Raw genomic sequence first — 15,634 nt, 5'->3', positions numbered from 1 at the left:
ACAGAGTAAAAACAATACAAGAGAACGTGTTCTCAAACAAATATGATAAGCAGCAGGAAGAAAGCCGCAAAGCCACAAAGGTGAGGCGATAAAAGTCGGTTTGGGTCTAAAAATATAAAATTGAGGTGAAAAACAAACAGCCTTTAGCTGCTTTTTAAATGCTTAATTGAGTCGATGGAGCAGGCAAAATATGGCAAAACACAGTTTCGGAGGCTCTTTGTGACTTCAAATTGTCAGGCACGGAAGGCCTGATGTGACGCCAGCACCACACGGTACCGGAAACCCACCGCTGCAGACAAATGGAGGAAAATGATCTATTATACACTGTTTTCGATTCCCCCCGTAGCAGTGATCCACCACAGGACGGGCGTTGCAAGGTTTTCTAAGCTGGACTTGTTTGGAATCAGGCAGGATGTGCAGACAGCACAGCGGTTATCAGTTTAGCCAAGAGGAGAATAATTATGAGTATTTGTATCTGCGTCACGGAATGCCAAACATTGGATGGACTGTCGGTTCCAAACCCAACCATAATAGATGTCGTTGCATGTTGCTGCTAAAAATGACCTTGATATTGAACTTTGTGCACCCAATATCATCACATTAGTTTAATAGCACAGTTCTTAGTGTAATCCATTACTGTAGCTAAACACTTACTATTGTCTCCTCAGGTAAAACCAAGCTACTCTGAACTGATACTGGTACTGATTTTATTATATGTGTTATGTATTAATTAAATAATTTAACAAAAATATAATATATTTTTTTACCAAAAATTATCGATAGTGGGATTTGGCTCCATCTCGTGGTAAGATTTAGTTACTTAACGACTTCCAAAAACAGTTACTGCACAGTCCAGCCAAAAAGTCCCTCCCTGGACCATTATATTAATTAATTGTGTTATAATTAATTGTGTGTTATATCCCTCGGCTGTGTTCGCACTTGTTGAATTGGTCTTTTTCTCGAGTCTTTCAGGGACTTCCCAGCCAGTCCAGAGCTCCAGAAATTTCACTTGACATCAGCTCATTAAACGCAGAGCTCATATGGTGGTCAACAGTGTCCTTGGAACTTTTCATTATTATTTTTTTCTCCAGTGTTGACCTTTGAACCTTTATCTTCCTTCCCATTCTTTTTTCTCAGCCTCGATCTTTCTTCTGGTCAGCTTGTGTATGAAGCAACACACAGTAGGTCCTTGACTCCTATCTCTGAATATACGTAGCTCTCACTTGGATTGTCTCACGTTTATCGTACCCTGTAGGTATGGGTCAGCACAAGCATCTAGTATGGACAAACTCTTTTATAGTGTCTCAAACACACCAGTCAGTGTGTTTTTGGTGTACTGATCCACGCGGTTCTGCTGCACAAATGACACAAAACCGATTCCCGTTCTCCGTCATAAATATCATTGCTTCGTGGCCCCTCCATGCCTCCATATTACAGGTGATAACCTTACAGGAAAGGAAATTCATTCCCCGCCTGGGGGCCACAGCGCTACAGCGGTGCCTTAGATGCCATTTCTGTGTTTATAGGAACATGTGACTCCACCTGTTTTTATAGTGAATAGACATGTGAGGAGGGGAGGGGGAACAATGAAGGATGTGACTGGGGCTGCTCTGGAACGACACGAGTTCAGGCCGAGGGAGCTGCACAGGGATGCAATTAACTTGCCTCCTGTAAACTGCGCGATGAATAAATCCATCCCTGCGTAATTAGCGCTGTTTGTCGAGCATCAGAGCCGTCTCTCTCGCTCATCCTTCTCTTTCCTTCCTGACGTTTGATTTCGTCTTTGGAGAGACGTTCCCGTGCTTTTCTACCAAATCGGTCAAGGTCTCGGCTCTTTGACGGACTCGGAACAGCTTGAATATAATCAGAAAGGCTTCCCGTAGGCGCTCGTTTTAAATTAAAATGGAGCCTTCTTTTCATGCACCTTGGTTACGCGCTGCCGGTTCTTTTCTTCAGAACATGTCAGATGAGAGTGCAACGGATGGCTCTGTGTGTGTGTGTGTGTGTGTGTGTGTGGGGGGTCTGGGCAGAGGACAGCCACGCGTGCAGGGACGCCCCAACTGTCACCGTGTCAGACTGCAGGTGTTTCTAGTTGAGCCGCTAGAAACTTTGCCTTCACCGTGCCAGCATTGATTTGTTTTAATATTTATCTTCATTGTTTCGAGGCGGCTAATTGGGGACTACGAGTGAGTCCTGGACGTGGGTGGGGCCTAAAAAGTGTTGGGTCAGCTCAGCTAGCAAGCAAATCGTAGTTAGAAAGGCACTCTGAATGAACAGTAATAATGTTTTTTTATATCTGGAAAATTGTGCATCTGTCATTTTGACTCCAGTCTGTGTCAGCTATGATCATGAATGTAATTTACTGTTTCTGCTTATGTCATAGCATGCACAAAGGGTTCATTACAGGGCTCACATGCTCAAAACAAGTGTGATTCATGTTTGTTGCTTCTTTGTTCGGCTTGGCGGCGATCAGCACATTGTTTGTGATCCCATCGAGGTGGGTCTCACTCGTCTACGCTCATAAATGCAGAACAGGTGTGCCGTCATTAAGAAAACATTACAATTTTGTGACTTGGAATCGTTGGAGTTACATCTCAGGGACATGGCACAAAACAGCCTAATCCCCATTATTACACCGAATGAAACGCTAATTGGATAATTACCTGAGATGAGTTCACAAGGTGTTTGTTGTTTTGCCTCGCAGCCTGTGGCCTTTATTGCCAGAGGAGTTGAAACTGTTGCTAAGAAACCTTTTTGAAGCCACTCTGTGATGAGGAAGAGATGACTTTGCAGCTATTTTCAACTTATACTGACGTCATTTTTTTTTATTGCAGTTGACTAAATTTTAGTACTACTTAGCACAAAGAGTCACATTTTCTCACTAAAAGACTTGAACAAGGCGTAATGGGTACTGTTTTAGCCCGGTTTAGCACATGTTCATGTACATGTCCTGTAGAAACACCAGTGTCTGTTGTGGTGCACCACAGGGTTCTGGAATTGGGCCGAGTCTCTTCTGTTTCATTAGGAAACATGGTGTTAACTTTTGCTGCGAGGCTGAAGACACACGGCTCTCTTCACCCGGGAAGCCTGAGCTACTCATCTGACATTCATCCTACAGGGTTGCTAACTTCTGATGTGCTGCATTTGAGTGCATAAGTTTATTTTATTTTCAAAAGATACGTATGGACTTAACCATAACTCGCTTCCTGATATGGTCCCGCTCTTTTCCCACAATGCCGGTTTGTATTTCAAAACAGACACAAACAAAGACTTTCAAATTAAAATGCCACCATCTCTGTGTTCCATTTATCAATTCTTAAATCTCTTTTAACCCCGCATTTATTTATTTTTACCTAAACAAGTCAGTCTCGCTGACAGCTGCATTACTGGTTTGAGCATGAAATCCTGACCTGTGTCTTCTTATTATAGTCATTATTAAGACAACTTATGGAAATATGGTTTATCGTTCGTTTTTAAATATTTTATTGCTATGATTCTTCATCCTATTATATTAAATAGAATGGCCTGACTTGGCTTGAGTTGGGCCAAGATTAATTTAGTGGAGTTTAAAATATATTCATGAAGAAAATAGGGAAAATACTGTTTTTTTAAACCGTGAAGAATAATCAGGTCTTTCTGCTGGATCCCTTATGAGGCAGCAGTGAGCAGATGCAGATGTGTCTTCATTCGTTTTATGAAAGTGAAAGTACTTGTGGTCCATAATTTAATTTGTTCCCCTCCGCCCTTACGGCGATCACTTTAGGGAACACCGGCGAGGCGATATTAAAAGATTCCCATGTTATTGCGATTGCCCACTTCAAGCTAAGCCTCCTGACTCTGGATCCGAGGCCTTGAGTGCTCTCCCAGCAGCTTTCTGTTGCTGGTAGGATAGAGGCTGAAGACACAGCCAGGTTTCCTCCACCGTAGCTTTAAGAACGCCACTTTGAGCTGTGACATTGGACTGCATTATTGATACTGAAATAATACTGTGTTGTATTAAGTACAGTAAATAAAGCTTATTCTTGGTTTGAGTTGGTGGTTAGTAAAGTTCCACTGCTCAGGCAAAAATGCCAAGAGGTGGGAAAAGTCGCCCGTTCAGCCCAATCAATCTGATAAGAGTTTGAGCAGAACACTGAGGCCATTTCTGGAAGATCTGGAATGAAATGATTCACCAATCTAATGGTCTATTTTTATAACAGGTCAAGAATAAACAATTATTGTCCAAAAAAGCAGTACATAAAAGCTAGTATGGGCGACGCTTATTTATTGCAAGACACTCTTAATGACGTGACATATTTATGAAGTGACTAATGAAGAATTTAGACTATTTGTGCAGTGAAATATATAATCAGATGAGAGCCTTTCCAGGCATATGTATTCTCATTATAGTGTATCATCATAGGAGGACATCAGAAAGAACCATCACTCATTTAAAACGCTAAAAATATCATAGCAGCTGAGCGTCCCTGTAGCTGTTGTGCAACACAAGATCATTTGGTTGAAGCACAATACCATCAGTTGAAATGTCATCTGTCAGTAGGCAAAGCACTATAATGTCAGATCATTGTGTTTTATTCCCGTCATTAAAATCTTGCTCACGAGCACAGACAAGGTCGGGCGCTGTGGAATTTAAGAAGAAAAAAAAAGTTGTGGAAATTATTATGATTTATAAGCAATTACCTTTTGAAATAGTGCTCGTACTCAGGGAAAAATGACTGTTGTTGGCATCTGCAGAGTCATTCAACACAGTTATTGTCGGCAGGGAAGTGTGCGCCTTTGTTGTTTTATTGTGATTTTCTGTTCAAATTCTTGCTCATCCTGCTTTGAGGGCAATTCATTCTTTTTTTCTTTAAAGCCAAGCTACACAAGGCCTGTCAAAAATGGCAGCTGTTGTCACATTTGTCGCAATTAAAATTGGAATTTCTGAACCAAGCAGAATCCTCATTTCCGCGCTTTTCATTAAACCCTCTATGTACGTCTTTATTGCGCCGTTCCCTTTCGTATTGTCGATATATTGTCGACGTAAATTGTTCTCTTGACAAGCATCTCTCCGCTGTGCTTAAATTTTAAGGCTGTATAATTTGGACCAGTGACGTCCTGTTCCTCTGTCGGGGGTCATCGGTGGGACACAGAAGTTATTATTATACTTATAAAGATTGCTTTAGTGATCTCTTCCAGTAAGCCCAGATGAGTTGAACTTTGTTGTTTTACAAAGCAGATACGGGTGCCCCCCCCCCCCCCCCCACCCCCCCGTTATTCCATTATTGTCTCTAGTGAAATCTACAAAGGGAGAGGGGACATTACTAAGAAAGCACTGTTTTCCTCTACCACTTGTCCCAAGTGCGTAAAAATAAATCTATTAAACAATGAAATGAAAGATTTTGTCCCACTTAAGAGCTGGCTGACAGACAATCTGTGGATAATACTGTTGACGCTCTGCGACAGCAGGACAGATAATATGCGCGGGTTTAAAAACAAGCTTACTGCTAATTTGTATTTCTCAAAGAGCGCGGCTAAATTTGATGCTGTGATTGATAATAAGGATTGACTGAAGGCTGTTTCATCATGACAATGTAGGTCCAGGGCCATTAATTTAACTGACCAGGGGCTGGAAATAACCATGAGGCATTTAAATATGAACATATGATCGTGTTTGACTAAAATACGCTAAAACAGGCTGCAGCAAAACCCAGACAATAATAATATATTGTTATCATTCATATCATATCATAACAGATGGGCATCGTTGCATTTTCCAGCAGAAACACACAACACAAATGTTTTGTGGCACTGGACATTTATATTTAATATTAGTGTAGCTACTACTAGCTTAGCTTACTACTAGCTTTTAACTACTTTGCCACATTTCTTTACTTGTCACACATAAAGCTCTTTTAGGCACAGAGCTAAATTTAAACTGCTTCTGTAAGTACGCCGAATAAATCTTGAATGTTATACTACCCTGCATTTAAATTGTAATGACATTATAAAAAAACGTGTTTATCTTTGAGATAAGGTTCGTTTCCATGTGTTCAAAAGAGTAAACAAACTTTGATGCGGCTCAAAACATTCTGTTGGCTCATGCCGATTTTGTCGGCATTCGAAACGCCAGCCGTTCATTTTTTAACTGGCCCCTTCGTTTCCAGGTACGAGATCCGAGACCCGCACCTGGTGGAGGAAAACGTCCTGCAGGTCCTGAAGGAGAGGGCCGACTTCGACAACTACAAGCCGCGGCCCTTCAACATGCGGGAGTTCTATGACAGAACGGGCCACGACATCAAAGACATGCTACTCTCCTGCTTCTACCGGGGCTCCGAGTGCAGTGCTGACAACTTCGACGTGGTGAGTCAGCCGGCACCGCTGATTAAACGCCCTCCGCGAGGCCGTCTGAGGCCAGCCAATATGAGGGTTCGTGTTTTTGCAAAACAAGGTCAGCGCTTATTCGGGCTAATACAGCGCGATTACTATGACCTCAGCCGAGCAGTCACCGCTTTAGTTTGCCTCTGGGAATCAAAACGTTGAATTATCGCATATAGAGAAATTCATTGTGGTTAAAGAAACTTGGTTCTATATTTTATTATGGCTCTTCGTTTTGGTTCCTGAGGTTGGGTGTGTGAGTGTGTGTGTATGGGGGGGGGGTCATTAAACCAATTAGAATCTCTCTGTTTCATACTGGTGGACACTCGGACGCGCTTGAAGCCCGCCATTAGCCTGAGTTGTAGAACAGTCGGAGTTGACCGTTTAACCTTAGCAAATCAGGGACGGAACACAGGCGGTTGAAAACATCTCTGTGATGTCTGGCTTCTCCTTCTGGGGACCGTATGGAAAAATCAGCCCCCCGCCTTTAAGAGAAGCTGGCTTGCCGTTTCCCTTGTGAAGATGGAGACAGAGGAGTTGAGTTTGGTGTGGATCCTCTCGCAGCATAACAGACGCCCGTTTCTGAGCAGCAGCTCCTCAGGTGTTGCTCTGAAGGTTTCCTTTTCTTTCATTTATCCTCTCATTATCGAGGATCTGCGCGACCTTTCGAAGCACATCTGCTCAGATCCTCTCAACACTCTCCGCTCCAGTCAGTAGCAAATAATAAATCATCTTTCCTGAGGACAAATGCCTTTTTGTGCTGTTTTAAAGGGATTTCATGTAAATGCAGCTGTGGGAGTTGCTGTGTTTGGGGAGGAATCATCTGCTTCAGGCGCATGCTGAGGATCGATCAAAATAAGTAATTAAAAAAATATAATAAAACAACGCATGTGTTCTCTTTTGCGAGTTATGATTACATCACTACTGGATAACTGGGTTAAGTTTTTTTAGTTATTTTCTGGGGCTAAAACTACAGCTATGGATTGTGGGTAAAAAAAACAGCCTGTCAAACTTAAGAGAACTCAAGTGGACGTTTAGGTTTCATTGAAGTTTCACCTCTTGCTCAACAGGCCTCTTCAGTTAAAGGTCATTTAAGTGTGTTGGTGTCCTGACTGGTCATTAGTGGTCGTTGGTGATTTATAACTTGGTTTTAACTCGGGTTCATAACTGAAGTTTTGGTGAAATGTCTTCCAAAAAAAGAAAAGAAGGTGAATTTTCTTAAGATTCTCTCCGACCTGGATGAAAGAGAACGTTGGCCAACGCCTGTCAAGCGTGCGGTCGCCGTCTCTGGGGCTCTGCTTCCTTCCTTCCTGGTGAAATAACTCCCAAATAAATGCATTTCTCCTGCGGGGGCGTTGGTGGGATGAAGGTTAGGTCTTTAACCATCGGAGTGTTCTTTTGTTTCGCCTCTGCACGACCCGGGCCGCCTCTCGCAGTGGTGGGCTGCCGGGGTGATACGCCATGTCTGTGGCGGCGGTAGTGCGGTAACCCTTCCCCCGGGGACAAATTCGATTTTGGTGCCGGTCCAGAAGAACGCCTAGATCAGGAATCCTAATTTGAGATTAGGCGCTGCGTTCTGTGTACTCCCAGTATTTACCGCAGGATTTAAAATGAAAACACGGTAGAGAAGTTCAAATTTGAACTGACAGAGGGAGTAAATCCTGACAAAGCAAACAAAGCTGAGTGCTGCTGATGCAGCCAGATGTTGGCTGGCGTCCTGCTGAATATATCAACATATCTTCAGCGTTTCTGTTGCTTTGACTTGATCGAAGTCTCTTAAAACCCTAAAATATTGCCTCAGATGTGCTGGAGGCCAATTTCTCTATTTGTCCCTAATAAACACAACTGGTCAAAATAATAAACATTCATTGTTTGTTCACCTCAAAGATGATGAGTGGTGGCCAAAATGACCTCAGCACTTATTTAAGAGGTTTTGGTTGGAGAATAAACATTCTTCTAATTAATGGTTGACTAGAAGGAACCTGCTGGAAGTCCGAAAATATGTGTGTGTGTGTGTGTGTGTGTGTGTGTTACCTCAGGATTCTCTGCAGTATTATGTAGTTAGTAGAATCATTGAACCATGTTTTTGTGATCCAACCCAGAATTCTATAGACTGGATCATTATTTAGGGTTTTCCTGAAGTTAATATCAAAGTTTTGCCTGTAACAGCTCTTTAGGACTTAATCCCCCTACATGAGCCTGGTCCTGCTCAAGGTTTCTTCCTGTTAAAGGGGAGTTTTTCCTTGCCGCTGTTGCTTGTTGGGGGTCAGGCCCTGCAATTCTGGAAAGCCCCGCTATATAAATAAAGATTGATAAATAAAGATTGGTAATCCGTGCCCGGTTCTTCAGAGGATGAGACGTGATTGATCCTTGTCACCCATTCCGGGAACCTTTATAGGTCCAGAGTCAGATGTCCTAGTTGTCCCATCAAACCCGCCACACCCACCAGTGACTCTGTATCGGCTGTGTTGGCTGCGCCTGCCTATAACATATGATACAGCAGTGGAGCCGCACAGAACCGGTTCACAGAGACTACTAATGGAGTAGAAAGGATCTACCCCCCCCCCCTCCCCCCTCCCTTAGCATTCTGCATTCAGAACATGTGAGCAGTAAACTGTGATTAACACTCTCGACAGCTTCTGGTTGTTTACTCGCGGGATCAGCGGTTTCTCCGTGGAAGCTGCGCCCCGGCTGTGGCCTGCTGCCAACGTCGATCGCTCCCCCCGCAGACGGCGTCGCCGCCGAACACTCTCGCAGCCCCAATTTATCCGCGTTTCAGATAAAAATGGAAAACTGTGAGGGCGTAGCAGCGGTGAAACTGGATGCAAGCGCCGATAAGAGCGAACCTCCGCCTGCACGCTGGAAGCAAAAAAAAAAAAAAAAAAAGATGACAGGACTTTGATGCTGCGCAGCTTCTACTGTGTCACTATTGATTTCACATCATTTTTAGGCGCGTGTTAAGGTTTTCCAAGTACACTGTGACCTTCCGACGTTCGTCAAGTATGATCACTATATAATAAAACAATAAATAAAGCAGCAAACCAAAGAGCAGCGTGCGTGCCACTGGTTTTTCTGCAGGGATCCCTCTCTGAATCGTTCCCTCCTCATTCCAGTTAGAAACCATTTTCCTAATTAGAAATCAGGCTAGTTGGGCTTTTTACTTGTGTATTCTGCTTTCGATCTGAGTCCGTTAGTCGTAAATATTTGGCCTAAAGCTTGAAATGTTGCTCCTGGGCATAAAAAGAAATCTGAAGCGCCTGCGGTACCAACAACATCATTAAATTTGTTTAAGTACAGGGCCTATGGACTCAAGTGGGACTAAACTGGTTGGGAAGGATGGGTTCTACTCAACGGCTTTTCTGGAACGCCGATAATGATTCGTGTTAAGTTGGGCTTTTTGAGACGGCCGCATCTGACGGCAGGCACCTGGGGAAGCAGGCAGCCTTTGCAGGAGTTTAAGACAGAAGCTGAAGGTCTGCTAGCGAGCATAATGAAAAGCTAATGAGGAGGAAACAAGGTAAAAAGTAGGGGGGGGGGCAGATCGACAGAGGCTGAGGTAACAACAAAGTCCTCGGTATCAATCGGAACAGAGCGGCTGAGTGCGGCGCAAAGACAAAAGCGGCAGCAGAGCTATCGGGATGAATAAAAAGGTGTGTGCTCATTTAACCTCCCAGACGCCGCTCAGCTGAACGGTATCTCCCTTCTGCAGCCGCTCGCTTCATTCAATTACTTACTCGCTCTGGTGCGTTCCTACTGAACGGAATTTACCCCCGTTAAAATTCGCATGAACTTTTGTTCATCAGTAGAGTGATTCAAGCATCTCGAAGGCAATTTTTATCTGCTCATCTACATCCCAATTAATCATGGATTCATTTCAATGGTCAATACATTATTAAAGTTGTGCTTTTTATCCCGATAGACTGCGCGACCTTTGCATCCCCCCCCCCGTGCAACCCACTAACCCTCAGAGTCCACCTTTGTTTGTGCACAGAACGGCGATCGATAGCGAAGAGCCCTTCAGCCGATGGGTCACATTTGCCAACACAATGTGGCGTCTCGAATTAATAAACGCTGTTGTTCAACGCAGTGGATTAAATTGTGTTTACAGTCATGGTGCACGGAGGTCCCGGCCTGTCCTCTTTTCGCTATTTTGACTGCTCATCCGTGTCGTGTGATTGTTCTAAAATGGATGAACTTACCCTCTTGGAGGTTTGTTGGGCATAACGTGCCAACGCAGCTAACTTTATACAGGAAAAACTGGGCTAAAGCACTTGTGCTATCTTGACTGCACTCGCAGTCGGCAGAAAAAAAAACACACTGGTGTAGGACAGAAGGTTGTCCGCTTGAAATGGGACGGGATGTCCAGTGTGGTTACTCCTACCAAACTATGGTGGAATGAGCTCAGAAGCAGGATCGTCTTGTCTAATTGACTTAGTTTCCCCTTAAATCTGATTAGCCTTTTGAGTTAGCCGCCGTTGTTGCTCGTTCATACCTGCTTTAATCTCTCTCTGCCATCGTCTCTTTTTGACACAGCTCACCTCTGTTTCTTTTTTCCTTGCTCATTAATATTCATGGCCCATCCATCAACCCAAAGCTGATGATTCTGCTGTTCTTACTCAGATGATTCCCACCACTTTACCTCTTGTGGATGAATCAATCAATTCGTGATTACTGTAGAACTTAAAGACGTGGATCAATTGGGGGGGGGGTCTCAGTGACTAATGGATGCATCCGTAATGAAAAGAAAACCTCTCGGCAACATCTCTGACAGAGCGGGCACGGGATGTTTAGGCCAAACATTTACTCACGATGTCAATGAAAGTCTCAGACTAAATGAGGAAGAATAAAGTCTTCAAATTTACTGTTTTGGATGACCTGGGTATAAAACCAGAAACTGTGCTATAAAACCACTTCAGCAGAATTGTGTTGTTTGATATTACCTTTTTTTTAAAAAAATGGACTTTCACCATTGCGTTGTGTTGGAGAGATCCACAATGGAGGGAGGGCAAGAGCGAGCAAGAGGGACAAAACGCATCCCTGAAAGAATCAATTATGAACACAGTTCGAGATCAGAGGAGACGGTCGGCTGCACGAGGCTTTGGAGCCTCCGAGATAAGAGAAAGTGAAGAGGGCAGGAAAACTGTGTCGGAATAAGAATGCCAGAGTGTGTCGGCGGGCGCGTCTCTGGCTCGGGGGGGTTAGCGGTGGCAAACAGCCAGCGGGAAGGAGAGGGATGAGGTGGGAATTGAGAGCCGCTGGAGGAGACCAGCGCACAGGCTGCATGAGAAGCAGGGTAGAGTCTGAGGTTTCGCCGTCGTCGTGCCCGCGATGCGGAGCGCCCTCGCTTCGCGTCAGTGCGCGAAGACCGGAAGCGTGGTTTAAATTCTGCAGACGGCCGCACGGATCGATGGCAGGAATCTGACAGGTGGCGCACCGCCCCACAGGCCAATATATCCAGGCCCAAAATAAATATTAGCTGCGCTGCCGCATCGATTCCTCTCCCGTCATTTCCATAACTCCTGTTTTTATTTATTTATTACTGTACCCATAAATGCACCAGGCAGTTAATGTGTTTACGTTGGAGATGCTTAACACTATTTCCATTGTGGATGTGAATTGAAGGCCCGGTGAAGAGAAGCTGAACGGGCCACTTCACAGCTGCTGCGTATAAACTGTTAAAACCACGTAAAATAAGAATTTAGAATGGCACGTCCATCCTGGTGCAAAGTGTGTCCGGGTTACGTAGTCCCGCATAGCGCTGCTTCGATACGAACTATTTCAACTCAAATATCACCAGTTCTGGTCCAGGATGTGTGTGTGGGCTCAGGGTTACTTGACCTTTGTAACCTTGGTTGTAGCTGATATCATCCAGAAGCTTTTGGCAGAATTTTGGCCAAGAATATTTGTAATGTCAAACATAACACCTTGTCATTAATGTAGCATTTATTTTGAGCCAATAAAAAAAAACAACCCACAATAAATACCTGTTTATATTGTAAAGTAGTGGATTTAGCTGGGTTTGGAGCCCACTCCTCTCATCGGAATAGTTTCATACTCCAGCAGAGTCCAAAAGTTCTCAGTGAGCTTCAATTCATGACTTTGGTGATGTCGTAAAGTTAACTTTGACCTGACTGAGCTATACATCACTTTTATGTTTGTGCGATCGTACCCCCTCCCCGACCTTCCCGCTGTCAACTTTAGGTGCACCACGATTTGGACATAAATCACCTCCATTTTTACATTTACTACATTTAAAGCACCCGTCTCCCTGGCAACAGGCCAGCAGCTCAGCATATAGATAACTCAAGCAAGTTATACAGTTACTGGACCCAGTAGAGTCACCAACTGTTCTGCATCAATCACAATCACTCACAGGAAGTTAAGAGGCCACGCAGCACGGCGAATTTGATCGATTCGAATTTTCCGCACGTCTAAAATGGAATATCCAGGGTGCTGAGTTGTCATCCCAGTGGGATATCTATTCATTAAATCAAAGAAAAATACAAATCACGCATGGAAAGCAAAGCTGTTGCTGTTAAGGGCAACATTTGAAATGCAAAGTGGTGACATGTTATTGTAAACAGCCTCAGACTGAAAGACGATAACACAAAAATAAATGGGATTAAAAACAAACTTTCTTTGTTCATGGAATAAAGTCCAGCAAGCTCTGTAAAGTTTGATTAATTCACCCTGGGTTTTACTTACCCGTCAGTGAATTTTTGGCCAAATGTGGGAGATTATGTGGGAATTTAAAAGCATCAGAAAGCATTTTTACAGTTGCTGACTGCGCGCTTCAGGCCGACCCAGTTCACCGTGTGTAGGCCACAGAAAGGAGCAGGCACCGTTTTCACCGCGTCCGCGCAATAGACTGCAATAGACAGTAAAAAATGTGGGCGTACGCATGCGTGCGCGCGCGTGTGTGTTTGTGAGATTCTACCTTTTATAGATGCTGATGTGCAACTTCAGAATTACCTCATCAAAAATGCTTGTGCTCTCTTTGAATCTTTATTTAGCTTTCACAAATCAGGAAGTTGCAGGAGTCAGCAGCATGTAAGAATGTGTGTTAGTGTGTGTGTGTGTACAGTATATGTGTGTGTGTGTTGAGGTTGTTCTGCTGCAAAGGCATTTATATAATGTACCTTTTGCTGTTTTCAAGTTCATAAGAGAATAACGCGCCACTATGTAAGGAATCAGTGGTGAGGCGATGGCAGCTACTGATAAAATACTGCCTCTGAGTTGAGGTTTTTTCTTATCCGGGAAATAAGCAGCCGGGTCGATAGGTAAGAGATGATGTTTTTTATGAAAGGCGAATGGAAGATTTAAACTAAACGCACACATTACCTGAAGACTAATAGCTACAAGTGAGGCAGGCTCACCGGGACGGCATCGTTTCCTCAGGAAACTCAAGAAAGATGGACTAAGAGACACAGTAGGAGTTACGCTGTTTTGCTGACCTGCATTATAATAAAGCATCTTCAATCTTGTTGGATTTGCAAGAAGATTTTCAGAGGTCGTTGCCAGCGGTTGAGACACAGCGACTCCGAGGACTTATGGGTTTCAGTGGATGTTTAATGCTGATATCAGCTACACCGTTAGAATGTGAAGCGCCGTTAGACAAATAAAAGACATTGTTATCAGATGTTGGTTGAGACTGTATCATTTGTTAAATAACCGACCTTGACCTACGGCGATGACGCCCCTGGAGTGCTTTAGCTTTGCTGCATTTTGGCTGCTAGCTATCCTGATCCTGGTGTTGTTTCACAGTTAAGATGGCTTTTTCAAAAATAGTCGATTAGATCAGTGTTGAACAACGCAGTGACACTTCCACCTGCTGGTTCTGTCGCCACTATTCAAATAGCATAACAAGGAAATGCTGCTTGCTTAGCTAAATGCTGATCTATTGTTAGCATTATCTCACTCAGTGCAGGATTGTCCTGTACACGCAGGGCAAATTCTAGAATATAATTTGATCTGTTTTACACCCGCAGTTCTAAGAGATTAAGAGACAGTACGGTAGTTATTTTGGCACTTAAGTATTTTTAGTTTTAGTTTATTTTTAGTTCATAATAATTAAGTTTATGTTTGGTGCAACGAAATGGAAGAAAAGGAGCAGATGGGTGTTGATGGGTGAGTGACTCAGCGGGTCCTTTTCTGGTGACAAATTCTAGACACTTGTAGGTTTTCTGGTTCAAAGCCTCGTTGAGTCCAGGAGCTGAGCTTAATTTTGCTGGTCAAAGGACACTCCAACTTAACAGCGCCATGCATGACTGCATCCCTCAGTTTACACGTAAGTGACGAGAGGCTGGACCTGATAAGCACTGAGAAACACAGGCTGTCCGTCTTCTACCCACATTTTGTTTTCCGCAGTGTTTCTGCAGACAGCCATCATGGAATGCAGCAAATATGACTCACTTTAGAAACTATTGAACTTAGTAAACTTATGTATTCACACAGACTGACTGCATCTGGATAAATTCAACAATTAGCAACGTTGGTATGTTCATGCTAATTGGTGATGTATTTTAAACTGGAGACATTTTTTAAAAGACATTTATTCTAAATAAAGGTTGACGTATATAATCAGCTCTGACTAATCAGTAACAGTTCAGCCACTCGACCTGCTACACCCCAAAATGTCTCAAGCGCTAATTTAAAAATAAGATTTTTTTAAAATTAGAAATCGAGAAAAATGGTCCACATAAAATAAAAAAACATGATACATTCACATTTTTTAAATTCAATTTGCACTAAGACAAGATCAATTCCATCCTGCATTGACACCTACACAGCACACAGTGTCATAATACTCATTATGTTCCATTAAGTTCATACGTCTTGAATTGTCATCCAGGAACTTTGACTACCTATAAACCACTGATGTAAGCGGTTATGGTCCGACGCCCACCCTGACCCCCCCACATGTGTGAGTTGATCGAGGTTATAAGCCAGTGTGTGATTGTTGTATTCAAAAGCCTCCTTTGCACAGGAATATCTTGAGGTGGTGAAAATGATGCCACCGGAAACGTTTTCTTGAAGAGAGACTTGATGGGTTTTATGGTGCTCTGCGCAAGTAAACAGAATCTCCCCCCATAAAAGCGTTTGAGGACTTAAGAGTCCAAAAAAGGCTTTGATGGTAAAACTTTAACAGGCTAAATTTGATCGTATCGCTCAAATGTTAGATTAAAGTCAAAAACCGAACCAAGGCACTTAAAATCCTCCACCACATCAGACTTCCTCCTTTAGCCAAAGCAGATGGTAGCTGGTTTATTTATACATC

General features: G+C 43.3%; 1 protein-coding gene across 1 annotated transcript in view; it reads left to right on the top strand.

Moving 5' to 3' along the window:
* asic1b (acid-sensing (proton-gated) ion channel 1b) overlaps positions 1-15,634 on the top strand; it is a 115,057-nt gene that overhangs the window by 1,460 nt on the left and 97,963 nt on the right. Inside the window, exon 2 of the mRNA XM_003973090.3 lies at positions 6,147-6,342. Within this exon, the coding sequence (XP_003973139.1) occupies positions 6,147-6,342 (196 nt within the window). The remainder of the gene's footprint in view (positions 1-6,146; positions 6,343-15,634) is intronic.

Source organism: Takifugu rubripes, chromosome 19, assembly GCF_901000725.2.
Source record: "Takifugu rubripes chromosome 19, fTakRub1.2, whole genome shotgun sequence".
Lineage (NCBI taxonomy): Eukaryota > Metazoa > Chordata > Actinopteri > Tetraodontiformes > Tetraodontidae > Takifugu > Takifugu rubripes.
Note: the sequence above shows the minus strand (reverse complement) of the source record. Positions and strands in the feature narration are given on the sequence as shown.